Raw genomic sequence first — 22,016 nt, forward strand, 5'->3', positions numbered from 1 at the left:
TGTTATGAATAGAGCTGCTGTAGGCGTTTGTGTACAGGTTTTTGTATGAAAGTTTTTGTTTGTCCTGAGTAAATGCCCAGAAGTGCTGGGTCATGTGATAATTGCATGTTTGGTTTCCTAAGAAACGGACAGACTGTTTTCCGATGTGACCGCACCATTTATTTTACATTTCCACCAGTAACATGTGATCCAGCTGCTGTGCATCCTCGACAGCAGTTGGTGTTGTCACTATTGTTTTGTTCGTCATTCTGATAGATATTTAGGTTAATGGTATTGTGGTTTAATTGCATTTTCCTAATGGCTAATGATGTTGAACATCTTTTGTCATCTATCTTCTTCAGTGAAGTGTTTCTTCATATATTTTACCCATTTTCTAATTGAATGTTTTTTGTTTTTTTTTTTTTTTCTGTTGGGTTTTGAGTGTTCTTTATATATTCCAGAAATACAGCAAGAAGTATGTGCTAGTACTTGTTGGATATGTGGTTGCATGTACTCCTACTCCATAGCTGGTCTTTTCATCCTCTTAACAGGATCTTTTGTAGAGAACATTTTTTTAATTTTGATGAAGTCTAATGTATCCATTTTTCCTCTTATGACTAATGCACTTTGTGTTAGGTCTAAGAACGCTTTGCCTAGCCCTAAGTCCTAAGGATTTTCTCTTTCATTTGTTTCTAAACATTTTACATTTACAGTTTTACATTTTGCATAATTTCATTTTACATTTATGTCTGTAATCAATTTTGGGTTTATAGGTTGTGATACCTAGGTTGAGATTCATTTTTTTCCCTGTGGATGTCCAGTTGCTCCACCACTGTCTTTTGAAAAAGCCATCTTAACTCTGTTGAATTGCTTGTGTACTTTTGTAAAAGAGATAAGTTGAGCATATTTGTATGGGTCTATTTCTGGGTTCTTCATTCTGTTCCATTGATCTGGGTATATTCCTCTGCCAATAATACAGAGTCTTGATTGTTGTAACTACATGAGAAGACTTGAAATTGGGTAGACCTATTCCTTTCATGTTATTCTCCTTTTCCAAGCTGGTTTACTTATTCTAGATCCCTTGCCTTCTCATACAAATTTTAAAATAATCTTGTCTATATCTTCTGCTGCAATTTTAGTATGAATTGCATTAAACCTATATATCAATTTGGGAAGACCTGACATCTTTCTTATGCTGAATCTTCCTTTTTTTTTTTAAGATTTTATTTATTTATTTATCAGAGAGAGGCAGCCAGCGAGAGAGGGAACACAAGCAGGGGGAGTGGGCGAAGAAGAAGCAGGCTCCTAGCGGAGGAGCCTGATGTGGGGCTCGATCCCAGAACGCCGGGATCACGCCCTGAGCCAAAGGCAGACACCCAACGACTGCGCCACCTAGGCGCCCCATTACGCTGAATCTTCCAATCCATGAATCTGGTGTTTATTCCCATTAGTTTAGATCTGATTTGATTTCTTTCATCAGCATTTTTTGGTTTTCGACATGCAAATCCTGTACACGTTTTGTTAGCGTTCATTTATTTTTAATTTTCTTTTCTCTGTGTAGTTTCTTTCTGGATAGTTTTTACTGCTGTGACTTCAAGTTCACTACATTTTTTAAAAAGGTATTTTTTTCAATATCTACTCTTAATTCTGTCCAATGTATTTTTAATTGTACATTACAGTTTTCATCTCTGAAAGTTTGATTTAGGTCATTTCTATATTTTCCATAGTTTTTGAATCCATGGGACGCAGTTATAATAACTTTTAAATGCCGTTGTCTTCAAATTCTGTAGTGACTATTTCATTAATTTGCTAGGATTCGTTTTTAATTTAATTTCTTAGATTATGAGTTACTAGTTCAAGTAGTTAGTATTAATTTTAAACTATGTACTCAGTAATACAGACTGTGATGATAATTTCTTAGGGGATGATTATAATTTCTTAGGGGACATCCCCACTATCACTCCAAAACCTAGGCAAGAACTATAACCTTCTTTGTTATCTCTCTTTGCTAGTGGGAAGATTTTTTTCTAATTTATCCTTTCATAGGTCCCGGCATTTGGTTGGGCGTATGTGTGTGTGAGAAGCCCCCGTTCCTACTTCTTGTTTCACGTGGCCTCCTGAATATTATAATATAGCCTCTGGAGATACAAAGATCTTAAAATCTCCACTATTTCCAGTCGTGTCAGCCAAATCAGTCAGGGCAGCTAACCTATGGTTTAGTTTCTTGTTCAGTTTTGGTACCTGGGTATGTTTTCCTGCGAGCTAAGTATAAAATGATGTTATAAATTATAGCTTATCCTAAATTTCTAGATACTAGTTTATATCATTCACAATATTTCCTTAAATGGAATCCTGCCTAGTGATATTTTTGTCTCAAAGTCATTGCTATATTAACATAGTTAATGCCATTATTCCTTTAGCTTAACACTTGTTTGGTATATCCATTCTTTAACTTTTAATCCTTTCACATTTTTATGTTTTAGTAGTACCTTATAAATATATAACATTGTTTCTCTAGATGAACCTTAGAATCATTTCATAGGTTCCAAAAGAAATCTTGTTGTGGTTTTATTTGGGTAGGGCAGTTCCTCCCATCTTGTTCTTTTTTCCCCAAAAATTATTTGAAATTGGACTTGCAGATTAAATCAAGATGAATGCCCTGTCTTTGAAAAATTACCTGTGCCTTTCCATATACAAGATTTTATTGTTGGTAATGCTGGTAGTGGTATTTACATTTTTCTTCATCTATGTCTTAAATATTTATTGTTAAATTTATTCTTTTTTTTGTTGTTGCTTTGTTGCTTTTGTGAATAAGACCTCTCCCTGCTCTATTTCTCCACATAATAGATTGAGTGATTTGTTAATTTAATTCACAATATCAGTAAGTAATAGAAATTTTTATACTTTTGAAACATTCTTGAATTCTTGGAATGAACCCCAAACAGATTTTTGTTGTTTTCCCATAATTTTCAAGAGGAAAAATAGGCAGAACAACCTTTACCATGTCATCTTAAAACTGGAAACACCAAAACCAGATATTTTAACAGGGGAAAGATCTGTCCGTTTCTGCTGGTGGGCAGGGAGGAGGGGTTTTTGGGAGGCTCTGGGACTGTAGGGACAGAGGGCACTTAGAGCTGAGCAGGAGGATACTGGCTGCAGGCCCAGCATAGAGATGGACCTACTGACCAGTGAAATATGAGAACCAGCCTATATTTTTAAGTATGTTTTTATTTTAAGTATGTGCATATGATTTTTCCATCATTCCTCATTCCTAGAGGTATTCTATAAGGCTATGGTAGTGGGTACTGATTTGAAGAACCCAAATCAGTGCGGTTAAGCATGATGAAAGCTTATTTCTCGCTCATATATCATCTGAAGGAAAGCAGTCCAGGGCTGGTACTCTATGGTATCTCCTAGCATCTCTGTCATCCCCAGGGACCACATCCTCATTCACATGGTTTACCCACTTGTCAGATGCTTACCCCCTGGTCAGCATTCCACCTAACTGATGGGGATATTGGGCCAGGAAGGGCACGTTCCTTTTCTTTAAGGGCATGGCATCACTTTTTCTTACAGCATGTTTGCCAAAAATTAGTCACATAGTCACTTTAAAGAGGGCCAGATGTGTTAGCAGACATGGAAACAAAATTAGGGGCGCCTGCATGGCTCAGTTGGTTAAGTGTCTGCTTTTGGTGCAGGTCATGATCTTAGGGTCCTGGGATGGAGCCCTGAGTCAGGCTTTCTGCTCAGTGGAAGCCTGCTTCTCCCTCTCCTGCTTCTTTCTCTCAAATAAGTAAATAAAATCTTAAAAAGAAAATTTAAAGAGGGCCAGAAAGTGTGTTATTTTTTCTGGATGGTCTTTGGCTTGCTAGAGATTCTGTTAATATATAAGGGAAGAACAGAGATTAACAGACAAGTGGTCTCTCCTTCTGTAGGCCTTTTGTAACTTGGAATGTGCCTGTCCTAGTACTCTCTACTCTCAGGAGTAGGAGCCTCATATATACTTAGGAGGCCTTATTCTCTTATCTGTAAAATTAGTGACTGGTTTATGATCCAACATTTGGACCCAGCATTTCTGTGACACTGTGATCTCCTAATTCCTTCCTCTTTCTTTAGACAAGCCCTTAGTCCTAGCTAAAGTTCTGCTAAAAGAAAGAAAAAAAAAACTTATTGCCAGGAGCTATTAGTCTGCCAAATCCTGGGGCCATTTTCCTATCTGAACAAGAGAAGCTGTGTCAAGTGCTCATTTTAGGAAATAGTGGTGATCGGGGACAAGGCAAAACAGAGAAGGGCTCCTGATGGTGGTCAGTGTCATGATTCCAGGCATAAGATATATTCTACCTCCAGGGGCGAAATAAAGAAGGGTCCTACTCTGGAGTTGGGGTTGGAGACTTTGGATAATGTCAACAGGAGATAGTTGTTAAATGCCTCCTTTGTGCCAGGCCTTGTGCTTTAGCTGAGGATAATGATGTTGAACAAGATAGATACAGTCCCTGCTTCCTGCAGTGAGTAAAGACAGACACTTAAATAAACTGAGAAATACAGAGTGCTGTGATGGCATGTAATTGGGGGCCTGCCTTATTCTGGGTGGTCAGAAAAGGCTTGCTTTCTTAGGGGAATGGATTTGAGCCTTGACTTCAAGTAATAGTAAAGATGGAGGGTGGGAATGAGAAAGGAAGGGCAGTCTAGGTTTAGAGAACAGTATGTTCAGCTAGTGGGGCTGAAGTTGAGAGAGGAGGAAGAATGAGAGTGCTAAGAAGCTGGAGAGACAGGTAGGGCTGGCTGCCAACCACATTCCAGTGCTGTAGCGTAACAGGGATCAGAGCCAGAAGAAAGTCCTGCATTATCAAGGTTGGGAGGTATTATCTAAGGATGGTCTAATTCTGTGGCTTTTAGTGCTGTTCCCCTTCCCCAGGGCTCATTTTGAAATTTTATGGGAGTATTTTTGTTGCAATGTTTGGTGGTATTAGATGGGAGCCAGGAGTGCCACAAATCCTGAAAGGCATAGAAGGGTTCCACCTGTTTGGAAAAGTTTTCACAGAATTTCAGGTCTTTCTGGACATTCATGTAGGTAGAAACTGTTTATAAGTGACCTGAATCTAGAACATGTTTTTCAGCTAAATGAATTTTTACACAGTTGTAACATATGTTGATTCTCCAGGAATATAACTACTGTAAAATCAAAAGGAGATTGTACTGTTTCACTTAAACCTTACCAAGAAGTGTTCACCATTTTGGATCACAGCTTGTGATTTTTGAAACAATAAAAGACAGCATTGTGGCTGTGGCGTTCAGTCACATTTCATGTGAAAAGGCAAATATCCGACCTTTAGGTCTATAGCAGTCATGACCAGACATTTACATATTGAAATGTGTATTTTTACAAATTATTTTCCTTTTATATCTCCTCTTTTAAAGCATAATATTAGGGTTTGGTGTTGTTGTGGTGGTTTTTTTTTTTTTTTGGTAGTTTCAAGTTTTTATTTAAATTCTAGTTAGTCAACATATAGTGTAATATTAGTTTCAGGAGTAGAATTTAGTGATTCATCACTTATGTACAACACCCAGTGCTCATCACAAGTGCCCTCCTTTACAACCATCACCCATCCAGCCCATCCCCTGCCCACCTCCCTCTAGTAACCCTCAATTTTTTCTCTGTCCTTAAGAGTTTATGGTTTACCCCTTCTCTCTTTATCCTCAAAGCTCATGTTTTGTTTTTTAAATTCCACATATGAGTGAGATCATATGGTATTTGTCTTTATCTGGCTGAATTATTTCACTTAGCATAATACCCTCTAGCTCAATCTACATCAGTTCAAATGGCCAAGATTTCATTCTTTTTGATAACAGTAATATTCCATTCATCTGTCTACCTGTCTCACCACTTCCTTATCCATTCATCAGTTTTTAAAATGTGGGTTGTTTATATTACCTATGATCTTCTAAGTCAGGATCTAGGAGTTTCATGACAGGTGAATAAATCGATCACTAGGAAATAGTTGTTACAGAAAGGTGGCCTGAGGTGTAACAGCCTGTGTTAGATCCACAGGCCCAGTCCGTTAACTCCCAAATTTGGTCGCACTTGCAGCTTTACGAAAATACAGATCCCCGGCGCCACCCCTGGTGGTGAACCAGCGCTGCCCTCTGGTGCTTTCCCATGCCACCTCGAGGAATAATGGCCCTGTGGCCGGGGCCCGCAAGAGCGGGGCGCGGGGGACAGAAGTCCCGATGACTGAGACTCGGGCTGCAGGGTGGGGGCCAGAGCACCACCAACAGGGAGCAGCGCTGCTCCTAGAGAGGCTCGGCCGCGGCCTGGTGACGCACTTCCGTCTGCGCCGTGGTGCCGCCGGCGGCGGAGGTGAGTGTGGGGCTGCGGCCGGCGGGGGCGGTGCCCTGTTCGGTAGCTGCGGGTGTGGTGGGGATGAGCCTCCGGCTCCTGGAGGAGGGGGTAGGGCGGTGGCCTGCGGTCCTCCTACGCCCGTCCTAGGTTCCCGCTTTGGACCTGGTGACCGAATTGGAAGGCGAAGCGTGGATTACTGTCACAACCACGAAGCCCCTCACTCTGTTCAGGGAAGATGCCAGTGACCTTTCGGGAAGATGTGTCGGAGCAGCCAGGGGGTGGACTATTTGCAGGGGTGAAGTGGATTGTGATATTGCGAGTCTTTTGACATGTTGAAGTTGTACAGGGGCTCTCACCTATATGCATTTCAAGTATGGACTCAATGCCCCCTGACTCCTAACATAGGGTCGTGAATCAGGGTTCAGTGAGAGCACAGAAAAAGCAGAGCCCCTCCCAGTCACCCGGGAGTAGAAGCAGCCCGGCTTTTGGAGAGCACTGACTTCTGGAACTGGCAGTTTCAAAAGGTAACTTGGCCCTCGTCTCGGGCTGGTGGAATGACAATGACTTGGGGATGATTTCTACATTATAATCACTTATTTGTTCAATTCTAGAATACACATAAAATAGTTCCAGAATTGCTCATTCATACCGTCATGAAAATTATACGAAAATTATACTATACTAAAATTATAAAATAGTAATTAAAACTGAGATATAAAAAAAAAAACCCTCTCTGGAATGTGGCTAATCGTGTATTCAGAGGAAAATTTACAGCCTTACAGATTTTAATTGCCAAATAGGAAAGAATGAAAAAATAAATCGTGCATCCTCAAGAAGCATTTGGGCAGAGGTCTTTTTAACCTTATAGTACCTAATTAAAACACCGCTTCCCAAAGTTATTTGGTTCTTTTCTTTCTCATCACTTCAGTGTGGTTATATTATTCAGTTGTAGTATAGTTAGGCTCATTTGATGTTTGTATTCCTTTTTGGGTTGTCACCCCCTTCTCATCCTGGTTGGTTGATTTAATTAATTAATTTACTTATTTATTTATTTATTTATTTGGATATGTGAAACATTACTATGGTTATGAAAGAACAAAAAGGCAAACTCAGAATCATCACTACCCTCCTCATCTCTTCTACCCTGTTTCCTTTCATCCTCTTTTCCATCCCAGGCTTTCATTTCATACCCATATTTGAGGCAACCATTCTCCTAAGTTTCTGATTTATCCTCCTATTTCTTTTTTGTACAAATGACCAGATACACATATATTTTCTTATATTCCGGGTTTTTTGTTTGTTTGTTTGTTTTTTGGGGTTTTTTTGTACACAAGAGGTAGCACACTGCGTTTTGCACTTTGCTTGTTTCATATGACAGTATATTCTGGATGCCACTCCATATCATAGAGGTAAGTATGTTTTTTTAAATGTTATTCATGCATACTAAAGTCTGCATCTGTCATGGCATTTAAGAAACATAGTAGTAGGGACGCCTAGGTGGCACAGCAGTTAAGCGTCTGCCTTAGGCGTGATCCCTGTGATATGGGATCGAGCCCCACATCAGGCTCCTCCGCTATGAGCCTGCTTCTTCCTCTCCCACTCCCCCTGCTTGTGTTCCCTCTCTCGCTGGCTGTTTCTATCTCTGTCGAATAAATAAATAAAATCTTTAAAAAAAAAAAAAAGAAGCATAGTAGTAAAATGAGTACCCATGAACACACCACCCCACTAAGGAGGAGAACATTTCCAGTACTGCTTCTCAACCCAGCTCCCAGCTTCCCACCTCTTTAGAGGTAACAACTGTGTTGAATTTTGTGTTAATCATAGTCTTACCTATTTATAAAAATAATTTTATCTCATAAAATACGTCTGTAAACAATATATTTAATTTCATTTTTGAGGTTTATGCAAATGGCCTTGTAGTGTCTATAGTCATCTGGGACTTTTATGACTCAATATTATGTTCCTAAAGTCATTTGTGTTGTTGTGTGTAATTGTGAGCCATTCATTTTTGCTGCTGGATAATAGTCCTTTTTAAAAGTGATAGGACAATTTATTTATGTATCGTCAGTGGATATGTGGGTTGTTTCCAGTTTTTTGGTATTCAAAAACTGATAATAATTTTGTATATATTTTAATTTTTTTTTTAAATTTTTTTTTTAAAGATTTTATTTATTTATTTGACAGAGATAGAGACAGCCAGCGAGAGAGGGAACACAAGCAGGGGGAGTGGGAGAGGAAGAAGCAGGCTCACAGCGGAGGAGCCTGATGTGGGGCTCGATCCCATAACGCCGGGATCACGCCCTGAGCCGAAGGCAGACACTTTAACCGCTGTGCCACCCAGGCGCCCCTCTAAGGCATAAATTTTAAAACGTAAGCATGAGTATTGAATTTTATCAATGCCTTTGGCATCTGTAGGGAAGGAGAGTGTTTTTCTTTGATTTATTCATGTGGAAAAGTATGCTACTCTGTATTCTAATATTAAGCTTTACTTGCTTTCGTGGGATGATCCCTTTTAGTCATGGTATGTCACCTTAGTGAACTACTGAAGTCTATTCCTTTATATTGGGGGGTTTTCTGTCAATATTCATAAATGAGGCTGGTCTGTGGTTTTTGTATCAGTGTTGTGCTGGCATCATCAAAAGGACCAGAAACTTATTTTGCTCTTCTCTCCTACAGTTTCAGTAGTGTTAGAAATACTCATTTCTTAACGACTTGAAAGATTTGTCTGTGATACATACAGGCTCAGTGTTTTCTGAGAGTTTCCTCTTTACTGGCTATCTCAGTTTAATTAGGTAAAAGTAATCATGGATTCCAGAGGAATATCTACGTAATAAAATTAGTAGAATTGATTTATTAGATTCAAATAGAATTATATGTTCTTCTATCATAGAATAAGTTTTCTTTGTAAGTATTCACACTTAAACCAACAACAAAAAAAAAAACCCCTCAGAATCTGTATAGCAGAAGTAAATAGATCAGGTTATTTAAACACCAAGCAATAAAGCCAGAAATTATGAACAGAGAAGAAATGAGCAACAAACTACCTTAAGCAATTCTGTGGTCAGAAACAAAACACAGTTGCTGACAGGCTATAAAATGTAATTAATATAATTAAAACATGAAATATTAAAAAAAAAACTCTGGCATGTGGCAAATAGGTATACAGAGGAAAAATTTATGGCCTTAAGATTTTAATTGCTAAATAAGAAAGAATGAAAATAAATGAGTAAATCATGCAACCTCAAGAAGGTAGAAAAAAGGGGTGCCTGGGTGGCTCAGTCGGTTAAGCGTCTGCCTTCATCTCGGGTCATGGTCCCGGAGTCCGGGATCGAGTTCCGTGTCGGGCTCCCTGTTTAGTGGGGAGCCTGCTTCTCCCTCTGCCTGCTGCTCTTCTTGCTTGTGCTCTTTCCCTCTTTCTCACTCTCGCTCTATCTCAAATAAATAAATAAAAAAGAAGGTAGAAAAAAGCCTTTTGTAGCCTAGTTTCCCCCAAAGTAGAACACAGGACAGAGGTTTGTGTGCAGGCAGTTTACTTGGGAATGTATTGCAAGGGCAGAGTGTAAGACAAGGGGAGTGAAACAGAAGGGAGAGCCAATACAAGGAAGCGTTTTCAGGCTGTCTTGTCTACAGGTGACTGGTGCTTAGTCTTGCAGGATCTTTGAGGAGCCTTGGAATCTCATGTAGGAGACGTAAGGGGAAAATATCCATCGATCTCTGTCCCCTGTTGGTCATTGGTGGCCTCGCAGGCATTAATTCCTCTCTGCCTTTCAGGACCTAGCAGGTGTCCATAGATATCTGCAGATGGCCCCCACAGGACACCAGAGAAGCCCCAGGGCAGGAATCAGCCATATGTGGTATAGATCCTTGAGGATGCATTGGTAGGTTATACCTGCGCAAAGCTGGTGAAAGTCTCTGGCCCTGGACTGAGACCAGAGGATTTGGAGGGGAACCGAAGGTGTACCTCTCACAGAGGTGTAGCTTTTACAGACCTAAAGAAACAAAGAAAGCAGAACTTAATGAACTAAAAGGAAATAGAAAAGAGTGGTGTTCTAAATAAATAGAAAAATTTGTTCTTTAAAAATAAAAGAAAACAACATTCAAATAGACAAATCATTGTTCAACTTAACTTTATTAGTCTGCTCAGGCCACCATAACAGAATACCATAGACTGCATGGCTCAAAGAACAGAAATTTATTTCTCACAGTTCTGGAGGTTGAAAGCCCAAGTTTAAGGTACCAGACAGTTTGTTCTTGGTGAGGGCTCTCTTTGGGTTGCAGATGGCTGTCTTCTCACTGTGTCTGCATGTGGTAGTCAAAGAACTCTGGTGTCTCTTCCTCCTTTTTGTGAGCGCGCCAGCCTTCTCAGAGTAGGGCCCCACCCACATTTATGGCTTTGTTTAACCTTATTACCTCCTCACAGGTCCTATATCCAAACATAGTCACATTGGGGGATAGGACTTCAACATATGAATCTTAGGGGGGACACGTTCCATCCATAACATTAACAAAGGGGAAAGGGTCTAGAAAGCACACATATTCAAAAGAGGGAAAAACAAAGTAGCTCCAGATATGGAGGAAATGGAAAGAATCATGAACCAGTGTTTTCCACAACTCTGCACTCAAGTTGAAATCCTAGAAGACATAGATGATATTTTAAAAACACATATTTTCAAGACTGACTTTGGGAGCAGTAAAAACCCGAAAATAAGCAGTCCATATATTTTGAATAGAGTGAACAATGGGTCTGGGTCACGGGACCCTAGATGATATAGTCATCCCCTCTCTCAGGGAGCTGAGGCTCTGACTTCACTATCAGAGGGCTGGAGAACATGAGGAGGCAGCCTGGGTCCTCAAAGGTAAGCCTGAGCCACGTGGGAGGCTGGCTTCCCAAGATCTCTAACAGAGATAGTGGGGCTCTTGAAGACACTCAACTGTGTGAGGGAGCAGGCAGGATGTAGGGGAACAGCTGTCTCCTCCAGCTCCCAGGGGCCTGACTCAGGCTTCTCTTGCAGTGTAATCGAGGGTAATGCTTGTTTAGAGAAAAATAAGTCCAAGATATTCGTAGTATTCTGTTTCTTAAGCTGAGTTGTTGCTATGTGGGTCTTTGTTTTATTATGCTTTAGGCTCTGAGTACATTTTGTGTCTGCTCTTGTGTGTGTGATATGTGTCAGAATTGTGAAATCCTAGGGTTCCTGGCAATGAGCATCAGTGTCATGGCTGGGAGGGCTCCTGGGCACTGAGTCAGTGAACGGATCACCCCCTTCTTCCTGTGGCAGCTCCCGCTGCACTCCTATCTGGACGCTGGCTGTCTTCGTCTCACATCTGTGAGGGGCTGTGTTGTTCCTCCTGGGATGGGGCTCTCCTCACACTTGTCTCTCTCTGTTTTTCCTCAGCTCCAGCCCTTCTCTGAGAGGGAGAGCAGGTGATGGCAGCCATGCTCCTGACAGCCTGGCCCCAGGTGAGCTGTGGGTCCTTCAGCTCTTCCTCTGAACAGTTTCAAATTGAAGAAAACTGAGAAGGGAAGCTGGTGAGCTTTGTGGTGGAAGCTGGAAGGGCCCTCCTGGCTTCCGCCTGGAACTTGCGGGAAGAGCGGTGATGTGAAGGGATGGAAGCAGCAGGAGTGAAGGGTTCTGCACACTGAGGTTCTTTGCTCTTCTGGTGAATAGGGGACATGGCAGCTGCCCATGGAGGATGCTCCATGCATGGATGTGAATGGAGGAGGTAGCAGAAGATTAAGGGTGCCCAGGGACCGGGCTGTAGAGGAAGAGGAGTAGTAGGACCAGATCATCACAAAGGGTGGCTGTGCCTCTCATTTGGTGGGGGCGGGGAGACGAGAGGAGTGGGGTCTGGAGAGGGAGAAAGGAAGTCTGATGGGACAGGATGTCTCATTGTATTCTGGAGAGGCTTTCAGGGCTTGGGTGCAGGGGCTCCAACTTTAGGTCTCTGGTAAGAGCTGTGAACCCTCCCCCTCCCCCTCAGAAAAATAAGCATGCAAACCAAATTCTCCATGCAGTTTCAGGGACTTCATGGACCCCCTGAAGCACATCCATGGACCTCCATGGACGACAGGCTAGGAATAATCCCAGTGCCAGTAACTCCAGTAACATTGTTTGAGGCTTGCTGCGCTGCACGCACCATACTAAGCACTAGCATGGATCACTCAGTCCTGACACCCCCCCTCTGAGACAGGTGCTGTGTTGTGCTCATTCTGTCACAAAAGACATGAAGGAGAAGGGGAGTAGAGTGCTGGGCCCAAGGGCATATTGCCAGCGTCTGATTCTTAACTGCTTATGCCTGTGACGTGTGTGCAACCTGTGAGGTTAACGTGGTCAGAGTTGTGATGACTTCGTAGGAAATAATTTTTAGGGGTGATTGAAAATGAAGGTGACCACTTCAGACAGAATTCCATTGGTCCAGGTGTGATGTGGACTTCATCAAGGAGAGTAGTTGTTAAGGAAAAAGAATCCAATTCAAGTAATGCTTAACATAAAAATCTTAAGGATGTTGAGAGTCAAAGGACTGGGGGTATTGTAAGGGAGAGGGAGGAGTCAGGAACAATCCCCAGGGTTCTGGCTGAGGTTTCCTGCACAGATAGGGATGTTTGAGTTCAGGAGGAGGCGCCAACTTACTAGGGTAGAGGGTGGTGGTGGCAGCAGTGAAGGCATTTCGTATTGTTCAGAGAAGTTCCTGCACCCATCCAATGTCACAGATGAGACCCACATGCAGACTCACCCAGAGGTTGGACTAGAATTGTTGATGGGTGGAGGTCAGTAGAAGGAAGTAAGACAGATCCTGGCAGAGAGAAATTGAGGGCATATCCCTGCCAGGGTGTCTCCAAGGTCATTACAGAAGACTGACGGAGGCAGAGAGAGAGAGAGAGAGTGACCGGAGGCTGCATCTGCCCAAAAGGGAGGCATTAGCCCTGACGCAGAGCCGGTGCTGAGCGCATGGTGTAGTGATGCAAACAGGAGCAGCTGGAAGGGTGGCCGAGTCTAGCTGGAAGGGTGGCCGAGTCTAGCTGGCCAGTAGCTCCCCTCTTTCCCAAACCTTCTTGGAGAAAACAGTGAGTTCTTGGGTAAAATTGGAAAGGATGAGAGTCATGAATGGGAGAGGGTAACAGAAAATGTTGGATTTTCAGCAAGACGCCTCTGGAAGCAGAATGGGCTCTCGCCCCCACCTTAGCCAGTCAGGGCAGTGCCAAGCTGCTGGAGGTGCTCAAGCAGCCACACAGCCCTTTGTAGCAGGGGCAGTGACGGGAGTCAGGCGACAGACGGGGCTGGATGAGATGGAGGCCATAGCTGTTCTCTGGGGTGGCTGGAGGTTTACAGGTGAGGGGAACAGGATGAAGAAGCCAAGATCTCAAATGGGAATGCTGGGGGTTGGTCCTGAGCTGCACCTGCCACTGAGGACTGGGCCTAACTGAAACAGTGGAGTTGCTTTGGGGGAACTTGATTATGGGAATGTTTTTTCTGTCATCCCAACTTATATCTTTTATAAGCATAAAGTATGGCATGAGGTTCCCTGACATGAGAGAAGTCAGATAATTCTCCATTGTTTACTTTCCAGGTGCTATTTCTCAAACCTTTCCCCTTGTTACTAATTCTGTGCTCTTCACAAGCTCCCTCCCCAAGCCCTTATACTGCCCTCTGCCCCTCACTTAGGGCCTGAGCCATGGAATTGGCCCTAGGGCAGCAGGAACCTGTTGTTTCAGAAGTCGGTGACCTTCGAGGACGTGGCTGTGTACTTCACCCAGACGGAATGGGATGGCCTGTCCCCTGCACAGAGGGCCCTGTACAGGGATGTGATGCTGGAGAATTATGGGAATGTGGCCTCCCTGGGTAAGGCCTCTCTCTCCCTGGGTCCCGGACTCTGCCTGTTGGGGTTTCCTGGCTTATTGCCCCCTAACAGGTTGCAGGTGGGGTCTCTGGTAATCCTTTACTGAGTGGGAACCCCAGGGGCTGAGATTCCTAATCCCCCTTGAGTCAGGGGTTGCTGGGAAGGGTGAGCCTCAAGCCCTTTTTGGGCCAATACAGGACTTTGCCGGGACTGGTGTGCACTCGTTATCCACCCTCTAGAAGTTGTGGTTTGGACACAGTGTGGATAAAAGAAACTTACTATTTCACACAGCATTATCTGCAGGTTCACCTTCACCTGACCTGCAATCTTGAGGTCTTCTGGGCCCAAGTCTGGGTCAATCTCAACTCCTCCCACACCTTCTCAGGCACCCCCCAACACACATAATACCTTCCAAGCCCCCCATCTTTCTACTTGTCCCCCTACCCCCCACTTTCCCATAGTCTTTAGGCATGGGATCCCCTAGTGCTCTTATTTTGCCTTCCTTTTGCCAAGACAGTCTGAGGAGATGCTTAAGAACTCATCTGTGGGAGATTTTTCACCTGCCTCTCCTATTTCTTTTCCCCTAAACAGGGTTTTCACTTCTCAAACCTGCTGTGATCTCACAACTGGAGGGAGCAGGTGAGCTGGAGGGCCCATCTCCACTGGTGGCTGGAACAGAAATAGGCCCCCAGGGCCTCTGGACTGGTAAGGGACACACAGGTTGCCTATTCTGAGAGAAAACTTAACTCTTTAAGAAGGAGGTCAACTTAAGCAGCATATAAGCATGCCACCTTTATGAGCCATCTGTACAGAGTAAAATTTAAATAAATGATGATTTATAGAGAAAGGTACAGTTGAGACCTATTTGCAGTTTGCTATTTCTTCCTGATTCCAAGAACAGATATTTTTTCAAATGCCTCATTCTAATTCTTTTCAGTCCTAATTTTAGAATTCTGACTTTCTCAGATGAAATTAATGGATGGTGTTTTGGGGTCCTTGCTACTTCCTAAGCATTGTACACTTAATGTGATGGATGGAGAATTAACAGTCTTTTTATGCAGAAAGACAGAATAGCCTGGTAGTTAAAAGTACAGTCTTTGGAGTAGACTTCCCTGAGGTCCCATCCCAATTGCTATTCCTAGTTATATGACTTCCTAGTTGTGCCTTTTTGTAAGTTATTTGAGTTCTCTAAGCTTCCGTGTGTTTGTCTCTGAAAACGGAATAATAAAGTGAGAGAATAGTGCTGGTCTTATGGGTTGAGGATTACATGAGATAACACATTAAGTACCTAACTTATAGTGTGTGCTCAGTGAAGTATTAGTTTTTATTAATTTTTTTTGGGGGGGGGAGGAGACAGCTGTATATAGTAAGCTGTGGGAAATAAGGTGGAAGGGAGAAAGTGCTCTCAATTCAGTGCTTCTCAAATGATGTGCAAATGAATCATCTGGGTGTCTTGCAAATATGCATATTGTCGTTTAGTAAGTCTGGCATAGGGCCAAGATTTTGCATTTCTGTTAATTCTCAGGTTCTGCCAGTGTTTCTGGTTCCTAGACCATACTTGAAGTAGCAGGTTTCTCGTGGGCTTAAGCAGAGTAGTTGCCAGATGATTTCCCATTTCTTGTGATTTCCCATTTACTTACTGCATTTGTGGTCCATAGATTCTCTTGTATCCTTTCAGTGAATCCCCCTTTCTAAAAAGATAGTTTCAGGGCGCCTGGGTAGCTGGCTGCCTTCGGCTCAGGTCATAATCTCAGCGGGGTGCTTGCTTCTCCCTCTCCCTCTGCCTGCTGCTCCCCTTGCTTGTGCTATCTCTCTGTCAAATAAATAAATAAATAAATAAATAAATAAATAAATAAATAAAATATTTTTTAAAAATTTTTTTAAAAAATAAAGTTTCAGTGGATTTTTATTCCTTATGGTCATTCAACCAGATGATCCCTGACCAAGGAAGACATGTTTTGCAAAAGAGTTTAAAGCGCATTGCATATAGAAGGGAAAAGCAATGATGTTGTGGAGCTCCTCAAAAGAGTCTGGATTTCATTCTGTAGTCAGACAATCCTGAAGTATTTGAAGTTTTTGAATAACCATCATGATCTAAGCTGAGAATGGAAACATTAATTAGGGTGTGTAGGTTAACTGGAACAAGGAATCAAATGGCTTTTAGGCAGACAGAAGGGGAAGATAGGTACAGGGCACAAGGTCCCCCATCAGCAGAGTTGACTGTCTTTTAAAAAACTTTCAGAAGGCCCATCCGGTGACTTCTGTTTAAATCTCATTTGCTGGAGCTGTCTTATGGGCCCCCCTACCGCAAGAGAGTGTGGAAAATACAGTTTTTAGCTGTAGTTTCTGTTGCTACCTCAAAAAAATTGGAGAACATGTTAGTAAGGAAGAAAGGGAGAATGGATATTGGTTAAGTAACCAGTAGCATCTGCCACACTGTAGGATTTGGTAAATAGAAGGTCACTAGTATAGAAAAATTGGCAAAGAATATAAGTGTTTGATTCACATAAGAAGTACAAATTTTAGTCAATGTGAAAAATCTTCAGCCTCGGTAGAAACCAATGAAATACAAATTAAAACAGACGTGTTTTCCTAACACACTTGACATAGGTAGGCTGGGTCCAAGGACCCAGGGAGGTCCTGCAGGACCAACCAAGAGGGTCTTTGGCTTTGAGCAGGATATAAATCAAATGTAGCCAGGAGGAAGTGAGAGCAGAGTTTATTGAATAGCATAAGTGATAGAGTATAGTAGATGGAGTGTCTGGGAGACTCAGAAAGGAAAAGAGAGTAGGTCTGTCCTTTGCTTGGGCCCTGGGGTTTTTATTGAGGGGTTTGGTGTACATGTTCTCTTCAGACACCCAGGAACTGGTCAGAACAAAGACAAGTGTCCAGGTGTCCTCCCTGAAACACTTATTGCCTGGAGCCAGGGGGTTTTGGCATCAAGAGGTTTAGAGTCAGTGGTCTAGAAAATGTGTATGACGGCCCTGCTTGGTCATTCCTTAGATGTTATCACCTGTGCTGGCTGACCAAAAAATCATTAACTCCTTGACCCTTATAAGAAGGACATACATTATTTGTACTATAGGCATGTACAAGGTGGGGGTACAGGTCCTAGCAAGAATAGAAGCCGGAAAATAAGCAAAAAGCAGTTTTTCATGGAGTTCCTTCAGTTTCCCTAGCTCATATAGAGAACAATTATATTGATGAAGAGAATACACCAAACTGGAATAGACTTTTGGAGGTGAATGTGAATTAGTAGTCTTTCTAGAAAGTACTTTAGCAGTACATATCAGGAACCTTTTAAAAGTTTGTCCTTGATAGTTTGGCTATTCGCTCCTAGAATATTCTAATAAAGTAATCAGAGATACAGACAAAGATGTGCATGCACAAAAGTTCACCATAATTTTATATAATAAAATGTTGGAAATAACCAAAACGTTCAGTATAGAGAGAACTGGTTAAATTAAGATACCTCTGCAAGATGGAATGCTATTTAGCAATTTAAAAAATATTTTTACAGAATATCTAAAGATACTGGAAAATTGTCATTATTAGTGTTAAGGAAGGAAAATATTTTCAGTTTTGAATAAAAACATTTTTAGAAAATGATTGGAAGGAAGATCTTTGAGGGAGGAGATACATCAGAAGATTAGATGTAGTTGTTAGGTGGTTTCAAGTAACTTGAATTTTTTTTGCACATTTCTGATATTACGGATATATACTTTTTTTATAATTGGGAAAAGACCAACAGTGTTTTGAAAATGCTTGCTAGGGAAGTCCAGGTCACTTGGGTCTCTTGAGGGAGATTAGAATGACATACTGGGGCAGGAGGCTTATTACATGCGGTTGAGGAGAGATGGGAGATGAAAAATAGAGGCAGCATTTTGAGGTCAGTTTTGAGAAATTTGGGAACAAAGACAGATCCCTAGCTCTATTGGGACTGTAGGCATTCCAGAAAGAATATTAGGGACACGGGCTCCTGGGTGGCTCAGTCCCCCTGCCTTCCTTCAGCTCAGGTGATGATCTTGGGGTCCTGGGATTGAGGCTCATGTCAGGCTCCCTGCTCAGCAGGAAGCCTGCTTCTCCCTCTCCCTCTCCCCCTGCTTGTTTGCTTTCTCTCTGTGTCAAATGAATGGATAAAATATTAAAAAAAAAAAAAGTAGAAGAAGAAGAAGATTAGGGACTGACCAATTTCAGGGTTGAGGGAAGAGGAAGAAGGAAAGGCAAGGAGAATTCAACAGTGTTCCGGAGGGAATGGGAAGAGATGGATCAAAGAGATCAAGTGGGCCTAAAGACTGCTTCTCTAAGCAGAGAAAAAAGAGGGTGAAGGAGGAATTTTGGAAGGCCATAAGTTTAAGTTCCAAGAAAAGAAACGAAGTTCTTTCCCTTTTGCCTCCTGGTGCTGCAGACTCTTGCCATCCTCAGTGTTGCTACATGTTGTTGGATCCTGTGCCTTTTCCTTCTTAAGTGGTTTCCATTTTTATCAACAACAGACTTAAGGACACAGGATAGCTGAGAAAAAACTGCAGAGTAAAGTGTGGTGTGATGGAAAGAATGCTTGTCTGGTGGATAAAACCTAGGATTTTGTTTCATTGCTATCACATTTAACTTTTATGTTGTTGGTTATTTGCGTAGAGGTTGGTGATCTTTTTAAATCGTTCATGCTCAAAACTGTACAGAAAGTGTATAAAGCATACTGGAGAACAAAGTCTCCCAAACTTCCTGGACCAGGTTGCTCAGTTTCTTGTATATTCTTCCAGGAGTTTTCTAGTCCTGCACATACAAATATATAAGTGTATATTGACCCATTTTATTTTTCTTTTATACAAATGGAATCTGCCTTACATCCATTTGCCAGCTTGTTTTTCCATTTAACAGTGTATCTTGGACATCTTTTCAAATCAGCATGTATGGATTTGTTTCATTTTATTATTTTTTTTACAGGCTACATATTATTCCACCTTATGGATGAACCTTAGATTCTTTGACCTAGTTTGGTGATTTTCAAGAGACCCTTGATTAACTATGATTCTTAATTCCTTTTACCACAGTTCTTTTCTCTAACATGGTTCTTACATGATATTTTATGGGTTTTTTTTTTAATAGATACTGATATTCAGACTGACAATAATTTGACAAAGGAAATGTATGAAGAAAAACATAATACATCATTTGAACTTCAGAGGGACTTTTCCGAGGAAACAGACTTTTCAGAAGCCTGTATTCTAGAGAAACAACAGGAAGTCCATTTGGTAGGAAGCATGAAGAAAGAAAAAAGCAGCGTCATTGATAGAACAGTGAAAGACGACAGCAGCCCTGTGGAGGAGTGTTTCTTTAGTCAGAGTCCAAACTTGGGTCCATGTCACACCATCAGCACTGGAGAGAAGTCCCCTGAACGTATAGGATTGGAGAGAGCCTTCAGCTTTGACTCAAAACTTATTCAGCATGAAATAATTAATTCTGGGGAAAGACCTTTTAAATGTGAAGAATTAATGGAAACCTTCAGGTGTAACTCTCAGCATCAAGATGGCTACACTGGGGAGAAGGCTTATCAGTGTAAGGAGTGTGGCAAAGCCTTTAGCATTAACGCAAAACTAATTTGGCATCAGAGACTTCATAGTGAGGAGAAACCCTTCAAATGTGTGGAGTGCGGGAAAAGCTTCAGTTACAGTTCCCATTATATCACACATCAGACAATCCACAGTGGGGAGAAGCCCTACCAGTGTAAGGTGTGTGGGAAAGCCTTCAGCGTTAACGGGAGTCTAAGTCGGCATCAGAGAATCCATACAGGAGAGAAGCCCTATCAGTGCAAAGAGTGTGGAAATGGCTTCAGCTGCAGTTCTGCATACATCACACACCAGAGAGTCCACACTGGAGAGAAGCCTTACGAGTGCAATGACTGTGGGAAAGCTTTCAATGTTAATGCAAAATTAATTCAACATCAGAGAATCCACACTGGAGAGAAACCTTATGAGTGTCATGAGTGTGGGAAGGGCTTCAGGTGCAGCTCCCAGCTGCGGCAGCATCAGAGCATCCACACCGGGGAGAAGCCCTATCAGTGTAAGGAGTGTGGGAAGGCCTTCAGTAATAATGCAAAACTCATTCAGCATCAAAGAATCCACACAGGTGAGAAACCCTATGAGTGTACTGAATGTGGAAAGGCCTTTAGTGTCAAAGGGAAGTTAATCCAGCACCAGAGAATCCACACGGGTGAGAAGCCCTATGGGTGTAACGAATGTGGGAAAGCCTTCAGGTGTAACTCCCAGCTGCGGCAGCATCTGCGAATCCACACTGGCGAGAAGCCCTATGAGTGTAATGAGTGTGGAAAGGCCTTCAATGTTAATGCAAAACTAATGCAGCATCAGAGAATTCACACTGGGGAGAAACCCTTTGAATGTAATGAGTGTGGGAAATGCTTTACTTCTAAAAGAAACCTACTTGATCATCTCCGAATCCATACTGGAGAAAAGCCTTATCAATGTAAGGAATGTGGGAAAGCCTTCAGTATCAATGCCAAACTAACCAGGCATCAGAGAATCCACACTGGAGAGAAACCTTTCAAATGTATGGAATGTGAGAAAGCATTTAGCTGTAGTTCTGACTATATTGTACATCAGAGGATCCATACTGGAGAGAAACCCTTTCAGTGTAAGGAGTGTGGAAAAGCCTTCCATGTTAATGCCCATTTAATTCGGCATCAGAGGAGCCACACTGGGGAGAAACCCTTTAGATGTGTGGAGTGTGGCAAAGGGTTCAGCTATAGTTCTGACTGCATTATACATCAGACTGTCCATACTTGGAAGAAACCCTACGTGTGTAATGTATGTGGGAAAGCCTTCAGGTTTAGCTTCCAACTTAGTCAGCATCAAAGTGTCCATAGTGAAGGAAAAGCCTAATGAGAAGGATGTAGAGAACTCTCAAAGTTAATGAAATGAATCAACAAGTATCCTCTGATTCACTGTGCTGGAAAACCTTGAGAGAAATGAATATGGCATCTTCCCATGGAAACACATCTTTTCCATCTTACTTTTAAAATCAGGAATGATGACTGGTTAAAAAGTAACATCCAAAAATAAATAGCTTGTCTTACACCAACAGCCAATTAGAAAATATGATGAAAGAAAAGATCCCATTCCCAACAGCATCAAGAAAAGTGGATCTCCTAGGAATAAACAGGATCTATATGGAGAAAGAAGTCTCCACTGAGGGCAACAAAAGGAAAAATAAATGGGGAGAGAGAGAAACCTTGTTCTTGGATAGGAAGACTCGAAGATATTCACTCTACCTAAATTTACTTCCCTTTCATTTTTGACACCAAGCATGCATCACTTTTGTAAAGAGGATAAACAATAAAGATTTCCTTAGAAAGAAAAGATGAGTAAATTTTTTTATTTTCATGGAAGGGAGAACACCTTTCCTAAGCATCATATGAAAGCTAAAAGCCAACCCTAAGGGAAAATATCAATACACTTAACTTTCAAAATTAAATATTTTTGTTTTTAATAATCCCAAATAAAGTTAAAAGATAAACCACAAAAAGCAGAAATACCTTTGTAAAATTTATGATATAAATGTTTATAAAGATAGGTTTTATAATCGAGAAAAGTAATCTAATAAAACCCAGAAAAATGACATTAGCAGGCAGTTTTTTAAAAAAATATCAAAATGACTAATAAAGAGAATGTTCAGTTGCAGTCCTCTAAGGGGTGAAAATGAAACATGCACACAGTCATACACAGGGAGCCCTCACACCCTCCCATAGCCACACATGGTCACACACAATGTAACCTATGTACATAGAGACTACACCCCCATAGGCCATGGACACCTGCTCCTGCATGTTCTGTAGCTCAAGCAACCA

At 41.8% G+C, this 22,016-nt stretch overlaps 1 protein-coding gene across 6 annotated transcripts; it reads left to right on the forward strand.

Moving 5' to 3' along the window:
- The first annotated feature begins 6,224 nt into the window (after positions 1-6,224).
- Positions 6,225-21,609, forward strand: ZNF23 (zinc finger protein 23). 6 transcript variants are annotated; one of them, XM_040633549.1, is made up of 6 exons: positions 6,225-6,337; positions 6,725-6,843; positions 11,713-11,777; positions 14,031-14,157; positions 14,747-14,860; positions 19,262-21,608. In XM_040633549.1, the coding sequence occupies exons 3-6, from the start codon at positions 11,745-11,747 to the stop codon at positions 21,049-21,051; spliced, it is 2,064 nt and encodes a 687-aa protein (XP_040489483.1). In that variant the 5' UTR covers positions 6,225-6,337; positions 6,725-6,843; positions 11,713-11,744; the 3' UTR covers positions 21,052-21,608. The 6 variants fall into 6 exon arrangements, with proteins under 6 accessions (XP_040489483.1, XP_040489484.1, XP_008700589.1 ...); XM_040633550.1 differs by lacking the exon at positions 6,725-6,843 and having other exon boundaries at positions 6,319-6,337; positions 19,262-21,609; XM_008702367.2 differs by lacking the exon at positions 6,225-6,337 and having other exon boundaries at positions 6,357-6,843.
- The last annotated feature ends 407 nt before the right edge of the window (positions 21,610-22,016 follow it).

The sequence above is a fragment of the Ursus maritimus genome, unplaced genomic scaffold, assembly GCF_017311325.1.
Source record: "Ursus maritimus isolate PB19 unplaced genomic scaffold, ASM1731132v1 scaffold_19, whole genome shotgun sequence".
NCBI lineage: Eukaryota > Metazoa > Chordata > Mammalia > Carnivora > Ursidae > Ursus > Ursus maritimus.

Excerpts from the sequence above, each read along its gene's own strand:
- ZNF23 (XM_040633549.1), top strand. The coding sequence starts at position 11,745 with ATGGCAGCCATGCTCCTGACAGCCTGGCCCCAG. Across the intron at positions 11,778-14,030 it reads TCCTGACAGCCTGGCCCCAG|AAGTCGGTGACCTTCGAGGA; the intron begins GTGAGCTGTGGG and ends CTGTTGTTTCAG. Across the intron at positions 14,861-19,261 it reads CCCCCAGGGCCTCTGGACTG|ATACTGATATTCAGACTGAC; the intron begins GTAAGGGACACA and ends TTTTTTTAATAG.